Source organism: Temnothorax longispinosus, unplaced genomic scaffold, assembly GCF_030848805.1.
Source record: "Temnothorax longispinosus isolate EJ_2023e unplaced genomic scaffold, Tlon_JGU_v1 HiC_scaffold_15, whole genome shotgun sequence".
In the NCBI taxonomy this organism is placed as follows: Eukaryota; Metazoa; Arthropoda; class Insecta; order Hymenoptera; family Formicidae; genus Temnothorax; species Temnothorax longispinosus.
In genome coordinates, this window is record NW_027269959.1 from 514,380 (window position 1) to 536,502 (window position 22,123).

The 22,123-nt window shown below is 34.0% G+C and overlaps 1 protein-coding gene and 1 long non-coding RNA gene across 2 annotated transcripts in view; one reads left to right on the forward strand and one right to left on the reverse strand.

Moving 5' to 3' along the window:
• LOC139823628 (uncharacterized) overlaps nucleotides 1-10,525 on the reverse strand; it is a 310,568-nt gene extending 300,043 nt beyond the window's left edge. The window contains exons 1-3 of the long non-coding RNA XR_011734829.1: nucleotides 10,343-10,525; nucleotides 9,488-9,610; nucleotides 8,852-8,969 (exon numbers count right to left, since the gene is read on the reverse strand). This is a non-coding gene — a long non-coding RNA (uncharacterized lncRNA). The remainder of the gene's footprint in view (nucleotides 1-8,851; nucleotides 8,970-9,487; nucleotides 9,611-10,342) is intronic.
• Nucleotides 10,526-14,624: 4,099 nt separating this feature from the next.
• LOC139823664 (condensin complex subunit 1-like) overlaps nucleotides 14,625-22,123 on the forward strand; it is a 53,323-nt gene continuing 45,824 nt past the window's right edge. The window contains exon 1 of the mRNA XM_071796181.1: nucleotides 14,625-15,126. Within this exon, the coding sequence (XP_071652282.1) occupies nucleotides 14,625-15,126 (502 nt within the window). The remainder of the gene's footprint in view (nucleotides 15,127-22,123) is intronic.

The window sequence follows — 22,123 nt, forward strand, 5'->3', positions numbered from 1 at the left end:
CACTAAGCTCGAATACTATTTTCTTATCAATGGGCACATTCTCATGGAGCGAATTCTCCTTTATCAAATTTATATCGGATCCCGTATCTATCATAAAGCTAGCGCGTTCGTCGAGAAAATTTTTACTTGGCAGAACGACAGAAGGTGGCTTCCCGATTTTATTACAGATTTTTACACTTGCGTTTCCTCTTGAGGTTCCTCCGGGTTGACCAGGCGCACTCGCGGGCGTTCGTTCAGCGCTGCGCCTACTCGCTGAGCCCGATCTCGGTTTCCCGAATTCTCTTGGGCTCTGTCGCGTCGTACGTTTTCAGAAGCTCTATTTTCTTTATTGAAATATTGATTTCCTTGATTCCGCAGATTATTATTATATTGTCTCTTTCGACATTGTTCGAGACTGTGGCCAGGAATCTTGCAGTATCGGCAAATTATACCAGCATTTCGCGGATTAGCTAAATTTGGGCGATTAAAACGGTTATTATTATTAAAATTCATATTTCGCGCGGCATTATTTATCAAAGGATTTCGAACATTATTTAATAAGGGATTTCGGTTCAAAATTCGCGGTTATAAGGCTTTACATTCCGCTCGTACATGTCCAGAATTTTTACAATACGAACATACTTTGGGTTGCCATTGTACGTGAGATATTTGTGCAAGAGGATTAATAGTGCTGCATGAATAAGTATCATGACCATATCCAAGACAATTATTGCATCGAATTGATTGTATGAGTCCTTCCGTTATTCTCATACGTTGCGCGTGTTCCTGATACTCCGTTTCAGCTTTTATTGCGGATTCTATCGCGGTATTTAAAGTGATCGGGTCGCGTGGATACATCCTTGTGAAAATGTCTGTTTTTAAACCAGTTAGGAAATTTCTTACGGCATTGCTTTCAGCAGAATTTAAAATTGTATTGCCTGATTCGGATTTTCGGTTTGATAACAAGATTTTAATTGTTGCAGGATCATTGATACTCGGCTACCGTAATCGACTACCGATTCGTCGGGATGTTGAGTTACCTACTTTAGCAAGTTCCCCGTGCAATTGTGACGAAGAATAAACTGGTGCAAATCTAGTTCTTAAGACTGCTAACAAAGATTCTATATCATTATATTCTCCGCTTAATGCCACCCTCAATGTAGGTCCGACAAATTTATTTTTTATCATTTGAACAAGTCCATATTCCGCGGTAGGAGAAATCATATTTCTAGCGTGCATGCAACTATTATCAAACTGTAGGACGGGCATATTTTTTCCATCAAACGGGAGAATTGTCTCGGCTGCATCTCGCAAACTTATATACGGCGCATTTACAGCTCTACGATTCGCGTCGGTTGCGTTGATATTCATATCGCCTATCTGTCTAGTTAAATCATTTATTCCGTCTGTAGCCATTTTTATTTATTATAATTACTTATTTGTTAAAAGGAAATGTAAAAGTTCGTAATATTGGCAAGTTCGCACTTACATGTATCGTATGATAATGAAAAGAAGAATGATAGTTATGCGTGATTCCATGAAGCTTTGTCCACACGCTCGCAACCTTATCCCTGCAGCTGCTCTCCGGAAAAAATCCTTTTCTCGTTAAAGTAGAGACAGGATGTTGTAGAATAAATACAGCAATCGGCTTCTTCTTCCGCTACTGGCTCACTCAGCTTCCAGAGAATTGAAGTGTTGTCCCAAAAGATGCTTTTTCTAGATGTCCAATCCTTTCAGCCTTCCTGTCGGGATCACCTTTTTGGCAATCCCACCGCTGCCACCAAAAATTTCAACTTGTGACGTCCTGGGTGATGCGAGGTGGCTTGATCCGGCAGAACGTCTCCGTTGATGGGTTCTTCTTCTTGCAGTTAAGGAGGTAAAACCCCAGGATAATTAGCTGTTGGTCGGCAATGTAAATTATGGCTCCTTGGATCCGTCGAAGGTAGGTATTCAATAATCTTTATCTTTCTTTTGATATAAAAGAGTATGATATTTATTGTAGAACTTTTACGATACAAGTGGCTTATATGGGAGGATGGAACAAGTATAAGATATGTGACTTTTCCTGGCTCGTTCCACACTCTCCATCGAGAGGGTGAAAAATTCCGCTTTTATACAATTTTGGAAACGGTAGTGGGAGGTGACTGCACCTTGTTACAATGAGTCATAGGGCGTTGTCTAGCGGATATTAGTCTACTTCTAGTGGTGTGGCTCGATTGCCAGCAATGAGTCACAGGGTGGTGTCTTGAAATTCATTACCTTATATGGTCATGCGTTGCGCTCTGCTTCGATATGTCCATATATGGTCTATGCGAGGACTAGATTCACTCAAATGAATCATACAGGTGAGTCATCTGAATTTTATTTCTATTCTCTATTCTAACAGCGATTTATAATAAGAGCGATACCTTCTTTCATTTATAAAATCTTAATATGACTTTTATCATAAAGAGATATAAGAAATCTTTAATATTTTAATTTTAAAATGTGCAAATATATGTTGAATATTATTTAAGTTCCTTTAGACATACTTTACATATGGTAAAATAATTCAATAATACAATTAAAGTCGTTATTAGCATGTCTACAGAATGAAAGATATTGCTCTCTTTGTCTAACAGTTACTACGGTATATCAGACTCTTTCTTTCTCTTCTTCAGATTGTACAATACTCGCATTTCGCTCGGATTCGCGTTTCTACGCGGTGCGTAATACAATTTTATCTTTCTCAGGTTCGTGAGTGACGCTTCGGCGCTTGACGCTCGAGATTTATATTAATTTTAGTAAGTATATATATATATATTTTTTTGTTAATAATAATATTGATAAATGTGATGTTAGCAGTGGTAATAATGATTCTAATATCATGTTAATAATATATCGTGCAGGTAGAAATGGTTAGCATTCTCATTAGTACAGCAAATCAATGAAATTAAATTGTTTATGTATAATAAGATTTTTATTATTTTTATATCTCGCGAACGGTTGGGAATTTGATAGGAAAGTATAGGAAATTTATTGCAGGATTTTCTCTAAAGTATAATATAGCATTGAAAAATTTTATTGTTAATATATGTATTTATTAATAACAAATTATTCATTAAACAATTTGGGGTCTCTTAATCCATTCATTGATATTGTTAGGTTTTCTTTGATTGCGCGGTTTTGATTAATAAAATAAATTTTTTATAAAGAGCTTCATATTATTGTTATAAATATTTTATAAATGAACAATTGTAGAAGTAAAAGTTATTATTATTTTTTATAGGGGTGCCGATGTGGAGTTTACGTGCGCGGTCAAAATTCGTATTTACCGAAACGGGTTTTTATAATTATGCAAACAGTTAAACATGTTAACGGCTATTATTAACGTGGTTAATTATTTGATTATAATTGTTTATAAAAGTAAGTTGCAAAAATAAACGATTATGTAGTAAATGTTTTTCTATCGAACGGTTCTAATGATTATTCCTTATACACGTCTATATTGTTTTTATCTCAAACTATTCGTTTTCTATTTTTATTTTAATTTATTAAGAGTTTATATGGCTATCCTTGTTTTACTCTCTGTGAACTGGTATTAAACTATCCTCGTCTTTCATGAAGCGAATGTCAAATTTTCAATCTCGTTTATTAGTTTAATTAATTTAAATAGAAAATCGGTGTTAACGCTACTGATGTTTAGAAACATGACGGATTCCATTTTTATCATAATAATTAAGTGTTAAAATTTTCATTCAGAAATGAAATTTATTGATCTTAAAATGTATAAAAGACTAAAATATTAATGTAAAAGTGATTTGGTCTTTGTAAGTTTAAAAGGTAAGAAATTCAAAATCGTGGATGCGAAACTTTAATAATTCGTAACTTAGAAACGGTAAGAGGTAAAGAGATGGGGTTTCTTTTGTTGTGTTCAGATAATTAAAGGCTTTATTTTAGGTTGTTTAAAATTTTTGTGTTTTATGGATTTCCGTAATTTTTAATTATATCTCGGAATTAAGAAAAGATATGATGTGAGGGTTTTTTGTGAGATTACTTGACATGCTCTACTGAGTGTCTGCAGTAATTTTATTCATCATCTTTAATAATAATTTTATGATAAATTTTATTGTTAATTAGTTTATTTTGAGAGATACAATAATGATTTATAACCAAAAGTTGTTTGACTTTTTGTGATAGTTCCGGTAGTCACATTAGCTAGGTCTGTTAATAATATAATTTAATTGTTTATAACAATCATGTTTGAAAAAAATACTAATGAGATAATTATTATTTTAGTATGATAATGTTCTTTAGGCATAAAGGATTATGCTCCTGTGATTGCTTTGCTTCTAATTAATTTATTTATATTTTATTCTTGTTTTCTTAGTTCATTCCTATGGAACGTGCGTTTATTTCCGTTAGATTCGCGTGTTAAACTAAATTTATATTGCATAAAGGGTCTCATAAAGTCTGTATTAGCATTGAATAGCAATTTGTAAGTAACTTTATTGATTCTAGGGAATTCTGATAAGTGCTTGTCCAAAAGTTTATAGTGTGATTCATGATAAACGGGGCTTAAGCTTAAGGAGGCCTTAAGGCAGCCATGTTCTCTAGGCTCGTGTCAGCTACTTTAAGAACGCGTGTTCGCATGAGCTGAGTAATGATTATTGTGACAATTAATTTAAAGAATGATAATTGTATTATAATATTGTTTTCAGATGCTGGGCAATGAGGATAGAAATCGAAAAATTTATGCGGCTGGAATATAGCGGTAATTATACCGTCAGACGTGACAAGACTCACTGTCTGGACTCTCTTAATTTTGTCATTCCGTTTTTCTGCAGATATGTTGACGATGTCCTCGCCATAATTCCCAGATCGAAACTAAACGAAGTTTTGGACGTGTTTAACAGTTACCATCCGCGCCTTAAATTTACGTTTGAAACAAAATCAGATAATTCGCTCCCTTTTCTTGACACCGTCGTCATTAGGGAGGGGGGACACCTTCTTACGAACTATTATAGAAAACCCACGTTCTCGGAACGTTATATCAATTATTTCTCAAACCACCCAGCACAATATAAATTCAACACAATAACCAGCTTAGTAGACCGAGCGATCTTACTGTCGGACAGACGTTTCCATGAAACCAACATCCGTTTAGTGAGAGAAATCCTTATAAATAACTCATTTCCTACTGAAATAATTGATAAAAGAATTAAGGCTAGACTTAAGACGATCGAGAGAAAGGTAGAAAGAGTTGACGCGCCACCGGACATGTTCGATGCCAGAAGATGCATTACGGTACCATACGTGAAGGGCTTAGGCGAGGATATCCGACGCATTTTTAAGAGAGTTCATCTCGATACTTTGTATACCATCCCGAAAAAACTGGATGGTGTCATAGGAAGCGGGAAGGACAGACTCAGCAAAGAGAAAACTACTGAGTTAATATACAAGATAGATTGCGGCGATTGTGATGCAACATATATAGGGCAAACTAAACGTCAATTAATGACACCAGTTAATGAATACCAAAAAAACATTAAAAAACATGACAGCAATCACTCCGTCGTTAGCAAACACCGTGTAATGTTAGGCCATAATTTCAAATGGTCTGAAACTGATATCATCCATAGGGAAAAAAACACGAAAAAGAGAGAGATTGCAGAAACGTTTTTAATTAAAAAATACCTCAATACGATCAATTTGAACAAGGATACGGAAAGTTTGAACCCTATATATGATAAAGTTATTTCGTCGCTATAAGCATCACGTGAGCATCGCATGTACAATAACAACCTAATGCATTTGTTAAAACCGTGGAAATGATCATTGTGTCTTGAAACTCCGACATGTGAACACGCTTGTTGTCGGCGCTCCTTCGATGATGTATTGCTCCGTATATCTGAGCAACAGCGTTGCATCACGGAACGCGCAATCGTCACGCCGTACTCATTTTCGTTTGTCACCAACTTACACACGTAAAGTATAGGTTTTAGAACACACGAATTTTACTTGTAACACTTTTTTGGTTTGTTTGCATTGACTTGACCATTGTTCTTATATAGTGACTTGTCTCCATGACTATTTTGGGTAAAATTTTCCAAGATACGGACGTGTGGTTTTGTGACATGAATTAACCGGTATCGTCTTTCATAATTTATTAAATTAGTATTAAAATTGTATCTCTTCGACCAAATTAATTTTGTTTTGTATTGATTGTCAGTTACATGCTTGAAAAGGGCCCGATCCAAGGGTCGAAACGTCGCAGCGTATTGGCGAAATAAACAATTATTTCTTTAAATTGTTTATGTATAATAAGATTTTTATTATTTTTATATCTCGCGAACGGTTGGGAATTTGATAGGAGTATATAGGAAATATATTGCAGGATTTTCACTGAAGTATAATATAGCATTGAAAAATTTTATTGTTAATATATGTATTTGTTAATAACAAATTATTCATTAAACAATTTGGGGTCTTTTAATCCACTCATTGATATTGTTAGGTTTTCTTTGATTACGCGGTTTTGATTCTATAATAAAATAAATTTTTTATAGAGGACTTTATATTATTATTATAAATATTTTATAAATAAACAATTGTAGAAATAAAAATTATTATTATTTTTACAAGGTTGCTAATGCGAAATCTATATATACATGTGATATATATAGGGACGAGTTTTATTATGGGGTGTCGGGACATAATTAATGGTTATTCTTTATACGCGTCTATATTGTTTTTATTGATCCCTTTAATCTTTACATTGTTATTAATTTTCTGTTGTTAATTAATTTATTTTAAAAGGAAAGAAAATATCTTATATACGAAAGTCGATTGGTTCCTTAAGGTAATTTTTATGTTCTAGTGTCACGTCTCACGGTATAATCACCACTATATTCCAGCCGCATAAATTTTTTCGATTTCTGTCCTTATTGCCCAGCATCTGAAAACAATATTATAATATAATTATCACACTTTAAAGTAACTGTCACAACAATCATTCAGCTGACACGAGCATCGAGCACGCGTTCTTAAAGTAACTGACACGAGTGTCACGTCTGACGGTATAATCACCGCTATATTCCAGCCGCATAAATTTTTCGATTTCCATCCTAATTGCACAGCACCTGAAAACAATATAAAAATAAATAATCACACCTTAACTTAACTGTCACAACAATCACTCAGCTGATGCGAGCACGCGTTCTTAAAGTAGTAGACACAAGCCTAGAGAACATGGCTGCCTTAAGGTACCCTTTCAAGCTTAAGCTCCATTTTCATGAATCACACTATAAACTTTTGGACAATTGCTTGTTAAAATTCCCCAGAATCACTAAAATTGATCGTAAATGAATATTACAAGCTTTATGAGATCCTTTATGCAATATAAATTCAATTTAACACACGAATAAATACATGTTCCATAAGAATAAACTCAGAAAATTAAAATAAAATATAAATAAATTAATTAAAAGTAGATTATTCATAAGAACATAACCTTTTATGCCTAAGGAACATTATCACGGTAAAATAATAATCTCATTAGCATTTTTTCAAACATGATTGTTATAAACAATTAAATTATATTATTAACAGACCTAGTTAGTGTGACTACTGGAACTATCACAAAAAGTCAAACAACTTTTGATTATAAACCATTGTTGGATCTCTCAAAATAAACTAATTAACAATAAAATTTATCATAAAATTATTATTAAAGATGATGAATAAAATCACTGCAGACACTCAGCAGAGCATGTCAAGTAACCTCACAAAAACCTCTACATCATATCTCTTCTTAATTCCGAGATATAATTAAAAATTACAGAAATCCATAAAACACAGAAATTTTAAACAACCTAAAATAATGCCCTTAATTATTTGAACACAACAAAAGAAACCCCATCTTTTTATCTCTTACCGTTCTCGAGTTATAAATTATTAAAGTTTCACGTCCGCCATTTTGAATTTCCTACCCTTTAGACTTACAAAGACCAAATCACTTTTACATTAATATTTTAGTCTTTTATACATTTTAAAACCGAAAAATTTTATTTCTGAACGAAAATTTTGACACTTAATTATTATGATAAAAATGGAATCTCTCATACTCCTAAACACCAGTAACGTTAACGCCGATTTTCTATTTAAATTAATTAAATTAATAAACGAACATTCACTCCATGAAAGACGAGGATAGTTTAATACCAGTTCACAGAGAGTAAGACAAGGATAGCCCTATAGACTCTTAATAAATTAAAATAAAAATGAAAATAAATAGACGGAGATAAAACAATTATAGAAATACATTCTCTTATATTTATGGAAAAACACCACATTGAAATAACTATTATCTTAATAATATTTTTTAAAACAATTGTTATAAACAATTAAAATTATATCAATACCATTTTACTAACTACATCATCAAAATCATCTCGAAAAACCGATCGACTTAATGAAAAAATACTTACTACAAGATTGTTCAATTTTGCAACTTATTTTTATAAACAATTATAAATAAATAATTAACCACACTAATAATAGCCGTTAACATGTGCCCCAGGTTATGCACAAGAACTTTTGTATAAGTCAAAACCTCGTCACTCCTCTGGTTGAGGCTACAAAAAATTCCAAAGGGAAAGACACCCGGTATAACGGTTTAGCATGGGAGTTGTGCCATATAATTGATATTTTTCTATCACAACTACCCGAAATTCGACTATTTCAAACTTCAATCCTTAATATCTCTTAAACTACACCTGCTAAAAATACCCTGTTTGCATGTAAATTAAGTTTGAACCTTCCTCTTCAAGCCCGTATAAAAAACATAATTTTTAACAACTCGCTACACCTAATTAATTAACAAAATACGTACCTCCGTCTGCATTCGTCCATATAATTGGCAATTATATGGATGAAACAATTATGTGGATGAAAACTCGTTCGGGTAAATACGAATTTTGACCGCGCACGTAAACTCTGCATCAGTACACCTACGAAAAATGATAATAACTTTTATTTCTGCAATTGTTTATTTACAAAATATTTATAACAATAAAATAACGAATGCTCATAAACAAGATGATATTAGAAATTCGAAACCTCTTAAATAAAGAGAACATAACAATATCAATACGCGAATTAAAAAATACCAATTTATTTAATCAATAATTTGTTAATAACAAACATATATATTAATGATTTTTATATAATATTAATGATTTAATGAAAATTTCCAATACTATATTATACTTTAGTGGAAGTCCTACAATATGTTTCCTATACACTCCTATCAAATTCCCAACCATTCGCGAGATATAAAAATAATAAAAAATCTCATTATATATATATATATAAACAATTTAATTTCATTGATTTCCTGCACTAACGAGAATGCTAACCACTCCTACTTGCATGATACATTATTAACATGATAATAGAATCATTATTACCACTGCTAAAATCACTTTTATCAATATTATTATTATTAACAAAATATATATATACTTACTAAAATTAATATAAATCTCGAGCGTCAAACGCTGAAGCGCCACTCACGAACCAGAGAAAGATAGAATTGTATATGCGTAGCATAAGAAACGCGAATCCGAGCGAGATGCGAGTATTGTACGATCTGAAAGAGAGAAAGAGAGAGTCAGATATACTATAGTAACTGTTAGACAAAGAGAGCAATATCTTTTATACTTTAGACATACTAATAAAAACTTTAATTGTATTATTGAATTATTCTACCCTATGTAAAGTATGTCTGAAGAAACTTAAATATTATTCAACATATATTTGCACATTTTAAAATTAAAATATTAAAGATTTCTTCTTTTCCTTTATGATAAAAGTCATATTGAAATTTTATAATGAAAGAAGGTATCGCTCTCAATACAAATCGCTGTTAGACTAAAGAATAAAAATAGAATTCAGACGAGTCACCTGTATGACTCATTCAGTGAATCTAGTCCTCGAGTAGACCATATATGGACATGTCGAAGCAGAGCGCAACGCATGACCATATAAGGTAATGAATTTTAAGATATTACCGTATGACTCATTGCTGGCAAGCGAGCCACACCCCTAGAAGTAGACTCACATCCGCTAGACAACGCCTTATGACTCATTGTAACGAGGTGCGGTCACCTTCCACTACCGTTTCCAAAATTGTATAAAAGCGAAATCTGTCACCCTCTCGACGGAGAGTCTCTCGACGGAGAGTGTGGAACGAGCCAGGAAAGGTCACATATCTTATACTTGTTCCATCCTTCCACATAAGCTACTTGTATCGTAAAAGTTCTACAATAAATATCATACTCTTTTATATCAAAAGAAAGATAAAGATTATTGAATTACCTACCTTCGACGGATCTAAGGAGCCATAATCTACATCGCCGACCAACAGCTAAACAGCTAATTATCCTGGAGTTTTACCTCCTTAACTGCAAGAAGAACCCATAAAAATTGATTTCGACGGAGACGTTCTGCCGGATCGAGCCACCTCGCATCACCCAGGACGTCACACGAGCCTAGAGAACATGGCTGCCTAAAGACGCCCTTTCAAGTTTAAGCCCCATTTTCATGAATCATACTATAAACTTTTGGACAATCTTGTTAAAGTTCCCTAGAATCACTAAGATTGATTGTAAATAAATATTACAAGCCTTATGAGATCCTTTATGTAATATAAATTCAGTTTGACACGCGGATCTAACAAAATAAATGTATGTCCCATAAGAATGAACTCAGAAAATTAGAATGAAATATAAATAAATAAATTAAATGCAAATATTCATAAGAACATAACCTTTTGTGCCTAAAGAACATTATCACGCTAAAATAATAATTATCTTACTAGCATTTCTCAAATATGATTGTTATAAACAATTAAAATTATATCATTATCCATCTTAACTAACTAGAACATAAAAATCACCTCAAGGAACCAATCGACTTTCGTATATAAGATATTTTCATTCCATAAATTAATTAACAACAGAAAATTAATAACAATGTAAAAATTAAAGGGATCAAAGGGCCCGAACAATAGAGACGCGTTTAAGAAATAATCATTAGAATCATTCAATAGAAAAACATTTAATTACTACATAATCGTTTATTTTTTCAACTTACCTTTATAAACAATTATAAATAAATAATTAACCGCATTAATAATAGCCGTTAACATATGCCCCAGGTTATGCATAACAGTTTTTATATAAGTCAAAACCTTGTCACTTTTCTAATAAAAGCACTATACAATTCCAAGCCAAAAAACACCCGTTATAAAAGAAATGTATATACATTTGTTAATTGCACTCTTAGAGGACATTTTTTTTATAACGGGTGTCTTTTCGCTTGGAATTTTATAGCGTTTTTATTAGAAAAGTGACAAGGTTTTGACTTCTATAAAAATTGTTATACGTGATCTGAGGTATAAGTTAAAAATATTTATTGACATGGTCAATAATTTGTTTATAATTGTTTATAAAAGTAAGTTGCAAAAATAAACGATTATGTAGTAAATGTTTGTCTATCGAACAATTCTAACGATTATTCCTTATACACGTATATATTGTTTTTATCTCAAACTATTCTTTTTCTATTTTTATTTTAATTTATTAAAAGTCTATATGGCTATCCTTGTCTTACTCTCTGTGAACTGGTATTAAACTATCCTCGTCTTTCATGAAGCGAATGTTCAATTTTCAATCCCGTTTATTAGTTTATTAATTTAAATAGAAAATCGGCGTTAACGCTACTGGTGTTTAGGAACATGACGGATTCCATTTTTATCATAACAATTAAGTGTCAAAATTTTCGTTCAGAAATGAAATTTATTGATCTTAAAATGTATAAAAGACTAAAATATTAATGTAAAAGTGATTTGGTTTTTGTAAGTTTAAAAGGTAAGAAATTCAAACTGGCGGATGCGAAACTTTAATAATTCGTAACTTAGAAACGGTAAGAGGTAGAGAGATGGGGTTTCTTTTGTTGTGTGTGTATATAATTAAAGGCTTTATTTTAGGTTGTTTAAAATTTTTGTGTTTTATGGATTTCCGTAATTTTTAATTATATCTCAGAATTAAGAAGAGATTATATGTGTTTGTTTTTGTGAGATTACTTGACATGCTCTACTGAGTGTCTGCAGTGATTTTATTCATCATCTTAAATAATAATTTTATCATAAATTTTATTGTTAATTAGTTTATTTTGAGAAATCCAACAATGATTTATAACTGAAAGTTGTTTGACTTTTTGTGATAGTTCCGGTAGTCACACTAACTAGGTCTGATAATAATATAATTTAATTGTTTATAACAATCATGTTTGAAAAAATGCTAATGAGATAATTATTATTTTAGTATGATAATGTTCTTTAGGCACAAAAAGTTATATTCTTATGAATAATCTGCTTTTAATTTATTAATTCATATTTTATTTTAGTTTCCTTAATTTGTTCTTATGGATCATGCATTTATTTTCGTTAGATCCGCGTGTCAAACTGAATTTATATTGCATAAAGGATCTCATAAAGCTTGTAATATCCATTTACGATCAATTTTAGAGATTCTGGGGAATTTTAACAAGTGATTGTCCAAAAGTTTATAGTGTGATTCATGAAAATGGGGCTTAAGCTTGAAAGAATGCCTTTAAGCAGCCATGTTCTCTAGGCTCGTGTCAGCTACTTTAAGAACGCGTGCTCGCATCAGCTGAGTAATGATTATTGTGACAATTACTTTAAAGAGTGATAATTATATTATAATATTGTTTTCAGATGCTGGGCAATGAGGATAGAAATCGAAAAATTTATGCGGCTGGAATATAGCGGTGATTATACCGTCAGACGTGACAGTATGGTAAATCTCACATAAGAAACGATAGACTCTATTGCAAAACATTGATTCAAATACATAAGTATCAGGATTCGACTAAAGTCTGCAAAAATATTCTAAACTTCATATTTTTCGGATAGAAAACGAAAGCACCTCAATGCGGTTTTTTCATATGATCCGATTAATTAAGAGATGCGGGAGTCCTATTCGGAAATACGAGATGTGTATGGTAAATCTCACATAAGAAACGATAGACTCTATTGCAAAACATTGATTCAAATACATAAGTATCAGGATTCGACTAAAGTCTGCAAAAATATTCTAAACTTCATATTTTTCGGATAGAAAACGAAAGCACCTCAATGCGGTTTTTTCCTATGATCCGATTAATTAGGAGATGCGGAAGTCCTATTCGGAAATACGAGATGTGTATGGTAAATCTCACATAAGAAACGATAGACTCTATTGTAAAACTTTGATTCAAATACATAAGTATCAGGATTTGACTAAAGTCTGCAAAAATATTCTAAATTTTATATTTTTCGGATAGTGTTACGTCCACCCTCTCGTATGCCCGGAAAAGTTGAAACCTTCTTTAGATTATAGAAAGACTTTAGTCAGACCTTACTCATAAGAGCAACCACTTACCGACAGTAGGATTACCACCGAATAAGTTACCACACTTCCTAGTATGAATTACCAACAGTAGGATCACCACCAAATAAGTTACCACATTTCCTAGTTACCACATTTCCTAGTATGAATTACCGACAGTAGGATTACCACCAACGATAAGTCACGACCTGCGCGATAGGCCTAACCTATCCACTAGCATATAAATATAGAAAATAAGTCACGATATACGCAATAGGCTTGGCCTATTCCAATAATGTATATACACAATGAATAAGTCGCAATGCCCACGAGGCTTTAGCCATAGGAATTTCCCCGCAACGCTTCCTTCAGGTAGCGCGAACCTAAACCCTTCCAGACCCTTCCTGAAAACTCAGGACATGACCATATAAGGAGAGAAATCGAAGACGGAGCCGATGACGCAACGCGACCCTTCCACTCATTCAACCCTTCCACTCGACCACCCCCGCCATCAGGAAACCAGGAATATAAGGGCGGACATCCCAAGGGACGCAGTCAGTTGCTCGGAGTCCTACCTCGATCACGGACTCTCCAGTTAAGTAACCACTGAATCCTTCTCGAGCCTCTCTGAATCCAGAACCTTCCTATTTCCACATCGAGAATCTTCCTATCTCCACGTGCGTCACCGAATCCAGTAGCCTTCAGCTCTCTTACTACATATAGAAATACGCGCCATGCGTTCGTTCCACTCGACAATCATATAAATATATATATATATTCCTGATTGTAATCTTGTTTTAATTACTTTTGTAATCATATGTTAGCTCATAGATGTCCTATGTAGAATTATCGTAACATACAATCATTTTTACACAATATCTTACTCTACAAATTCTTACACCCCTTCGCACATCCTCCACTGATCCCACCTTCGGTGATACTAAATTTACACTACATCCACACACGAGGCAGTGCCGTACGAGCGGCACGTCTCCTCCTGTGGGTATTCTAGTAATTGCAATAAGGCATCCGAATCACCGGTCCTTCCCTTGCGCCACATTTGCGTACGAGGCAGTGCCGTACGAGCGGCACGCTACCGTCCGTGGGTGCCTGGAGAGAGGCAGTGCTGTACGAGCAGCACGCTTTCTCGCCACGAGCAAGGAGAGCCAACCGAAGCGTATTTGTCTTTTAACCTCGATCAGCAGTTAACAAATGCCCAAGACGCGACGAAGCGGACTCAAGGTACGCACCCGCAGGCTTAACCGCCTTTTGTTCGGGCCTCCTCCGAATCCATTGTTAGAAGTCCTTTCCGATTACGCGCCCGATCCTGAATACAAAAAGTACTTCGTCGCGAGTTCCGCGTGCAAGGCGGACGTGAGACCAAAACTCGAAAACGTAACTTCAGTGCGCAAAATTAACATTAAAAGTATACAGTACATCTACGTTCCATTGGACAAGGCCGAGTCTCGAGCAGATTACCAAGCATTCCGGAGGGCCCAGGATTATCGGCTAACCCCGATCACCTTCACACCGGGGGTGGATCTCGATAATCCACCACCAGTTCCATCCTGGGAATTCATCGCTTCAATTAAAGAGGACGACCCCCGCCGGATCCGCCTGATCCAGCGCCGTGCCGAGATTCTACACCTGTGGTTCGACGCCTACCACCAGAACACTGGGGTACCGCGGTTTGCCCATTGGAGCTCGATTAAAGGTAAGTGACGACGCCCCTAGGCGCTAAGTGAACGGCATGAGCAAGGCGCGGACGCGACGCCCCGCGCGCCGACTAACCCCATTGGCCTCTAGAATCGCGCGGCGGAATTGGTTATCACGCGCCGTGTGTATCTTTACTATCTGCCATCAAAATCGTAATAGCAAACATTACCTCTGTGAAGCGTGTTTCCGAGACCTAACGGGCCCGCAACGCCGCCAGTACGACTGCCTAATCCGCCATTATATGCATATCGGCTACCGATACAAAGTCGAAGAGTGCGATTCGTGCGACGTCGTGATCGGAGAAATCCAGAGCCCCTCCGCGTGCACCAAGTGCTGTGAAATATTCTCTGATGTAAGACGTTCGGTGGAACACGAGGGAGGAGACCAATATTTAGAACGCGAATCTACGATAATTGCCATCTCCCAAACTAGAGCTTAGCGTTCCATTGTTCATATGTCCCGGACATCCGGTAACTCGGCAACCTCCGGGGATAGTCTCACCCCCTAGCCCTCTCAGAGCATGGCTAATGACGGGAATCTGTGTGTCTGGTCGTTGTTTTTCCAAAATAAAACTACGGGGGTCATTATTTGTGAGGATTGCCAGCTTGGCAAATATTAGCCCTTCCGGCAAGATTTCGAAGGCGTTCTCAGGCATTTCGTGCAATACGGGCCGCGGATAGAGTTCCCCACGTGTGTAGCGAGTGCAGTAAGGTTATAGCCGACTGTCGGCCCGCTTTCGAATGTTATGCATGCACTAGAGTAGAAGAACCGTTTGAACGATATTTGTCGAACCCTTTGAATCGAGGTGACGAACTCCCGAACCTAAATCTCCCAGTGAGTGCGGATCGGGCAAACGATTTGGTGACGAGCGTCTGGATAGCGAATTACCTCGGTCGCAGGTATCCCCGGATAGAGCCCCTGGGCTCGATAACCCGAAAAAGCGACTAGTCTCGTATAAGCGATCCGAGTATCGCCCCCTGCGGCCGCGATCTGTCGGGACGTAACAGCGCTCTGCTTCGACATGTCCATATATGGTCTATGCGAGGACTAGATTCACTCGAATGAGTCATACAGGTGACTCATCTGAATTCTATTTCTATTCTTAATTCTAACAGCGATTTGTATTAAGAGCGATACCTTCCTTCATTATAAAATTTCAATATGACTTTTATCATAAAAGAATATAAGAAATCTTTAATATTTTAATTTTAAAATATGCAAATATATGTTGAATATTATTTAAGTTTCTTCAGACATACTTTACATACAGTAGAATAATTTAATAGTACAATTAAAGTCATTATTAGCATGTCTAAAGTGTGAAAGATATTGCTCTCTTTGTCTAACAGTTACTATGGTATATCAGACTCTCTCTTTCTCTTCTTCAGATTGTACAATACTCGCATCTCGCTCGGATTCGCGTTCCTTATGCTACGCATATACAATTCTATCTTTTCAGGTCCGTGAGTGACGTTTCGACGTTTGACGCTCGATATTAATTTTAGTAAGTATATATATTTTTGTTAATAATAATAATATTGATAAAAGTGATTTTTGCAGTGATAATGATGTTTCTAATATCTTGTTAATAATGTGTCATGCAGGTAGGAATGGTTAGCATTTTCATTAGTACAGGAAATTAATGAAATTAAATTATTTATGTATAATGAGATTTTTATTATTTTTATATCTCGCGAACGGTTGGGAATTTGATAGGAGTGTATAGAAAATATATTGCAGCATTTTCACTAAAGTATAATATAGCATTGGAAAATTTTATTGTTAATATATGTGTTTGTTCATAACAATTTATTAGTTATTTAAATTGGTACGTTTCAATTTACATATTAATATTGTTAAACTTTCCTTAGTCACACGGTTTTAATTCTACAATAAAATAATCTTTCTATATAACACTTTATTTTATTGTTATAAATGTAAATAAACAATTGCAAGGATAATAGTTAGTATTATTTTTGTAGGTGTGCTGATGCAGAGCTTTTTATATGTACCAGAACGAGTTTTTGTTACTATATATTTCAGAGTGTTGTTGCACAAGCAGAGGTATGTAATTTTACGATTAATTAGGTATAAGAAGTTAGTAAAAATATTGTATTATGAATGATTTTCAAGAGAAAGGTTTAGACTGTATTTTTATACAAGATATTTTTTGCCGTTACATTTTAGAAAATATTAAAGTTTAAATTCAATGTCCTGAGTCAATACGTTTAACATATTAATATACGTATGTCAGACGTATTATTTAAGGTCATTTCCTTTATAACGGGTGTCTTTTTACTTGGAATTTTATAGCGCTTTTATTAGAAAAGTGACAAGGTTTTGACTTATATAAAAACTTTTATGCATAACTTAGGGCATATGTTAACGGCTATTATTAATGTGGTTAATTATTTATTTATAATTGTTTATAAAAGTAAGTTGCAAAAATAAACGATTATGTAGTAAATGTTTTTCTATCGAATGATTTTAATGATTATTTCTTATAAGCGTCTCTATTGTTCTTATTGATCCCTTTAATCTTTACATTGTTATTAATTTTCTGTTGTTAACTAATTTATGGAATGAAAATATCTTATATACGAAAGTCGGTTGGTTCCTTGAGGTGATTCTTATGTTCTAGTTAGTTAAGATAGATAATGATATAATTTTAATTGTTTATAACAATTATATTTGAGAAATGCTAGTAAGATAATTATTATTTTAGCGTGATAATGTTCTTTAGGCACAAAAGGTTATGTTCTTATGAATAATCTGCTTTTAATTTATTTATTTATATTTCATTTTAATTTCCGTAGTTTATTCTTATGGAACATGCTTTTATTTTCGTTAGATCCGCGTGTCAAACTGAATTTATATTACATAAAGGATCTCATAAAGCCTGTAATATCCATTTACGATCAATTGGAAAGATTCTGGGGAATTTTAACAAACGATTGTCCAAAAGTTTATAGTGTGATTCATGAAAATGGGGCTTAAGCTTGAAAGGGTGCCTTTAGGCAGCCATGTTTTCTAGGCTCGTATCATCTACTTTAAGAACGCGTGCTCGCATCAGCTGAGTAATGGTTATTGTGACAATTACTTTAAAGAGTGATAATTATATTATAATATTGTTTTCAGATGCTGGGCAATGAAGATAGAAATCGAAAAATTTATGCGGCTGGAATATAGTGGTGATTATACCGTTAGACGTGACAACCAGAGTTTTTGCTGGAGTTCTGGGCGCCCCCCGAAGAGTTCTATCGAAAACTATTAGGGTCCGAAGCGCTCCGACCGATATTTCAAAAGTTACAGCTCTTCAAAGGGTCACCCTAAATTTAAACCATGATTTGACCGGAGTTTTCGCTGGAGTTCTGGTCGCCACCTGAAAAATTCTATCGAAAACTATTAGGGCCCAAAGCGTTCCGACCGATATTTCAAAAGTTACAGTTCTTCAAAAGGTCACCCTAAATTTAAAAAATAATTTGACCGGAGTTTTCGCTGGAGTTCTGGGCGCCTCCCGAAGAGTTCTATCGAAAACTATTAGGGTCCGAAGCGCTCCGACCGATATTTCAAAAGTTACAGCTCTTCAAAGGGTCACCCTAAATTTAAAAAATGATTTGACCGGAGTTTTCGCTAGAGTTCTGGGCGCCCCCCGAAGAGTTCTATCGAAAACTATTAGGGTCCGAAGCGCTCCGACCGATATTTCAAAAGTTACAGCTCTTCAAAGGGTCACCCTAAATTTAAAAAATGATTTGACCGGAGTTTTCGCTGGAGTTCTGGGCGCCCCCCGAAGAGTTCTATCAAAAACTATTAGGGTCCGAAACAATCCGACCGATATTTCAAAGGTATGTGAACCTGGAACCCCACTTTTAAAAAAATGAAATTTGTTTGTAGTTGTACCGTTTGAGTAATAGTTGCGTGTGAACAGTTCGCCAACTGTTAACTTTGTTAATTATCAAGATTTCTTAATTTCGTTTTTTCTATATGATTTAGAATCGTTTGTAGTTATTTGTAGTGATTTTACTTTCGTTTGTAGTTATATCGTTTAAAAGTTACGATTGTTTAAACAATTCGACAAGAGTTCACTTTGTTAATTATCAAGATTTCTCAAATCTGTTTTTTTCTATGTGCTTCAGAATCGTTTGTAGTTGTTTGTAGTTGTTTGTAATTTTACTTTTGTTTATAATTGTACCGTTTGAGCCACGGTCTTACATACAGGTCTGGAAACTTTAGTGGTGGGGGTAGGTCGCTTAATGAAGTTGTTTTTAAGTTCTCTAATAGCCACTAGAGTCGTTGTGATCGATGTTCACGTTGTGGCGAGGGACGCCGGAGACCGGGAGGGATATCTGTCATATGAAATTTGGCGGAGTGGTTTTGTGTCAACTTCGTAGTCTCGACATTATGAGTTCAAATCTCCGTGCCCTTAAGTTTTTTTTTTATCCTTTCACAAAGCAATGTAATAAATAATAATGCTTTAAATAATTTAAGACTATAAATTAATGAAATATGTAGATATATAAAATAAATACAAGTTTTTATTCTGAAAATAAGAACAAATAGAAATATCTTTTTATATGTTTATATTTTTATCCTTTTCTTTTATTTTTGTGGGTATAGCTAATTATTATCGGCCACTGAGCTTTTTGAGATATAATTAATTAATAAAGATTAAATATGTCTATATATTTTTTTAACAATATTCAAACTGTTTTTGAAATCGATTTGATATAAAAATATGTTTTAATTGTTATTAATTATTCGATAAATAACTGTAGAATATAGTAAAGAGTGATTTTCTCCAAATTTTTAGGGAATCACGTTCTTGTGACAACAAAACGATTTAGCAAGTATTTGCGACAAGACGCGGTTTCCCTTAATTGTTATTAATTTTTTATTAACAACTTATTCTCTAGCGGTCGACAGCAAAGAGCAATTCTCTTCAAATTTTTAGGGAATCACGTTCTTGTAATAACAAAATAATTTAGCAAGTATTTGCGACAAGACGCAGTTTCTCTTAATTGTTATTAATTTTTTATTAACAATTTATTCTCTAGCGGTCTTTAACAAAGAGCGATTCTCACCAAATAATTTAAAGACCGCTACAGAATAAATAATAAATAATAAATAATAATAATAAATAATAATAAAAATTAATAACAATTAAGGGAAACCGCGTCTTGTCGCAAATGCTTGTTAAATTATTTTGTTATTACAAGAACGTGATTCCCTAAAAATTTGGAGAAAATCACTTTTTGCTATCGATCGCTGCAGAATAAATTATTAATAAAAAATTAATAATAATTAAGGGAAACCGCGTCTTGTCGCAAATACTTGCTAAATTGTTTTGTTATCACAAGAACGTGATTCCCTAAAAATTTGGAGAAAATCGCTCTTTGCTATTCTACAGTTATTTATCGAATAATCAATAACAATTAATTAAAACATTGTTATATCAAATCAATGAAAAAATTGTTTGAATATTGTTAAAAAAATATATATAGATATATTAATCTTTATTAATTAATTATATCTCAAAAAAGCCCAGTGGCCGATAATAATTAGCCTACGATACGTTCGTAGCCCCCCGAGGAACCCACATGACATTTCAACGTCTCCTTCCCGCGAGACGTTTCGCTGTTAGCGCCCGCTGCTAGCTTCAGCTATACGAGTTTTCGGGTTACGTTCATCTGCGGACTTCAATGACAGCGACGAGTAGTGGCTATGCTAGAAACTAAATGCATCTTCGATAAGCGACCATGCCCCCACCACTAGAATTAGCGGTAGTCTCCAGACCTGTATGTAAGACCGTGGTTTGAGCTATAGTTGTGTTTAAACAATTCGCCAAGAGTAAACTTTGTTAATTTACCAATATTTCTTATTTTCGTTTTTTTCCATATGATTCAAAATCGTTTGTAATTGTTTGTAGTAATTTTGCTTTTGTTTAAAATTTTACCGTTTGAGTAATAGTTGTGTTTAAACAATTCGCCTAGAGTAAACTTTGTTAATTATCAATATTTCCCAAATCTGTTTTTTTCTATGTGCTTCAGAATCGTTTGTAGTTGTTTGTAGTAATTTTACTTTTGTTTACAATTGTACCGTTTGAGTAATAATTGTGTTTAAACAATTCGCCAAGAGTAAACTTTGTTAATTATCAAAAAGAACTGATAAACAAGATCAAATTTTGCATCGCAATGGATAATCTATAAAATCTATAAAATCTAATCTATAAAAATTCTTTTTTAAATTCTAAGAAATACGAACATAATTATCATTTATCCGAAATGGTGGAAAAGTTGCGAAAATGGTGCATTACGATATCACACTTTAATATTGGTTTACATAGAAATCAACTGTCTGCTTTAAAAGTATTTTTTTTATTTTAAAACATTTCTTTTCAGTTTCTAATTTTTTATTGATTTAAAATATAATATTTATTTAATTCTTTTAAAACAATTAATAAATTATAATCACAATAAAAAAATCGATAACAGTTAATTATTGGAAGCAAGTAACCAGACGGAAAATAATGACTTTGCATTAGTAGCTAAATTTCAATAGCTGAATCAAGCTTAGCTGTAAGAGCTAACACCTTAGTATCATGGCTAAACTCTGGCTATTATAAGAAAAAGTCATTAACTACCACATAAAATTTATTAGCTGAAGTAGAAAGCGTAATTTAGCACAAGCAGCTAAAAAGTTGCAGCCGTACCTATATACTTTATCATGTGCAGACATTATGAAATTTGCTATACAAGCTACAACACTTAAGCGGGGAGCACACACTTCTGCACAACGCATAATGCGTAAGCATAAGAAAATTGATTGGTCCATACACATATGCATAAGGAAATAGACCAATCAATTTTCTTATGCTTACGCATTATGCGTTATGCAGAAGTGTGTGCTCCCCGCTTTAGCACGCATAGCTAAGTTTATAGTTAAGCGGGGAACACAGACTTTTGCATAACGCATAATACGTAAGCATAAGAAAACTG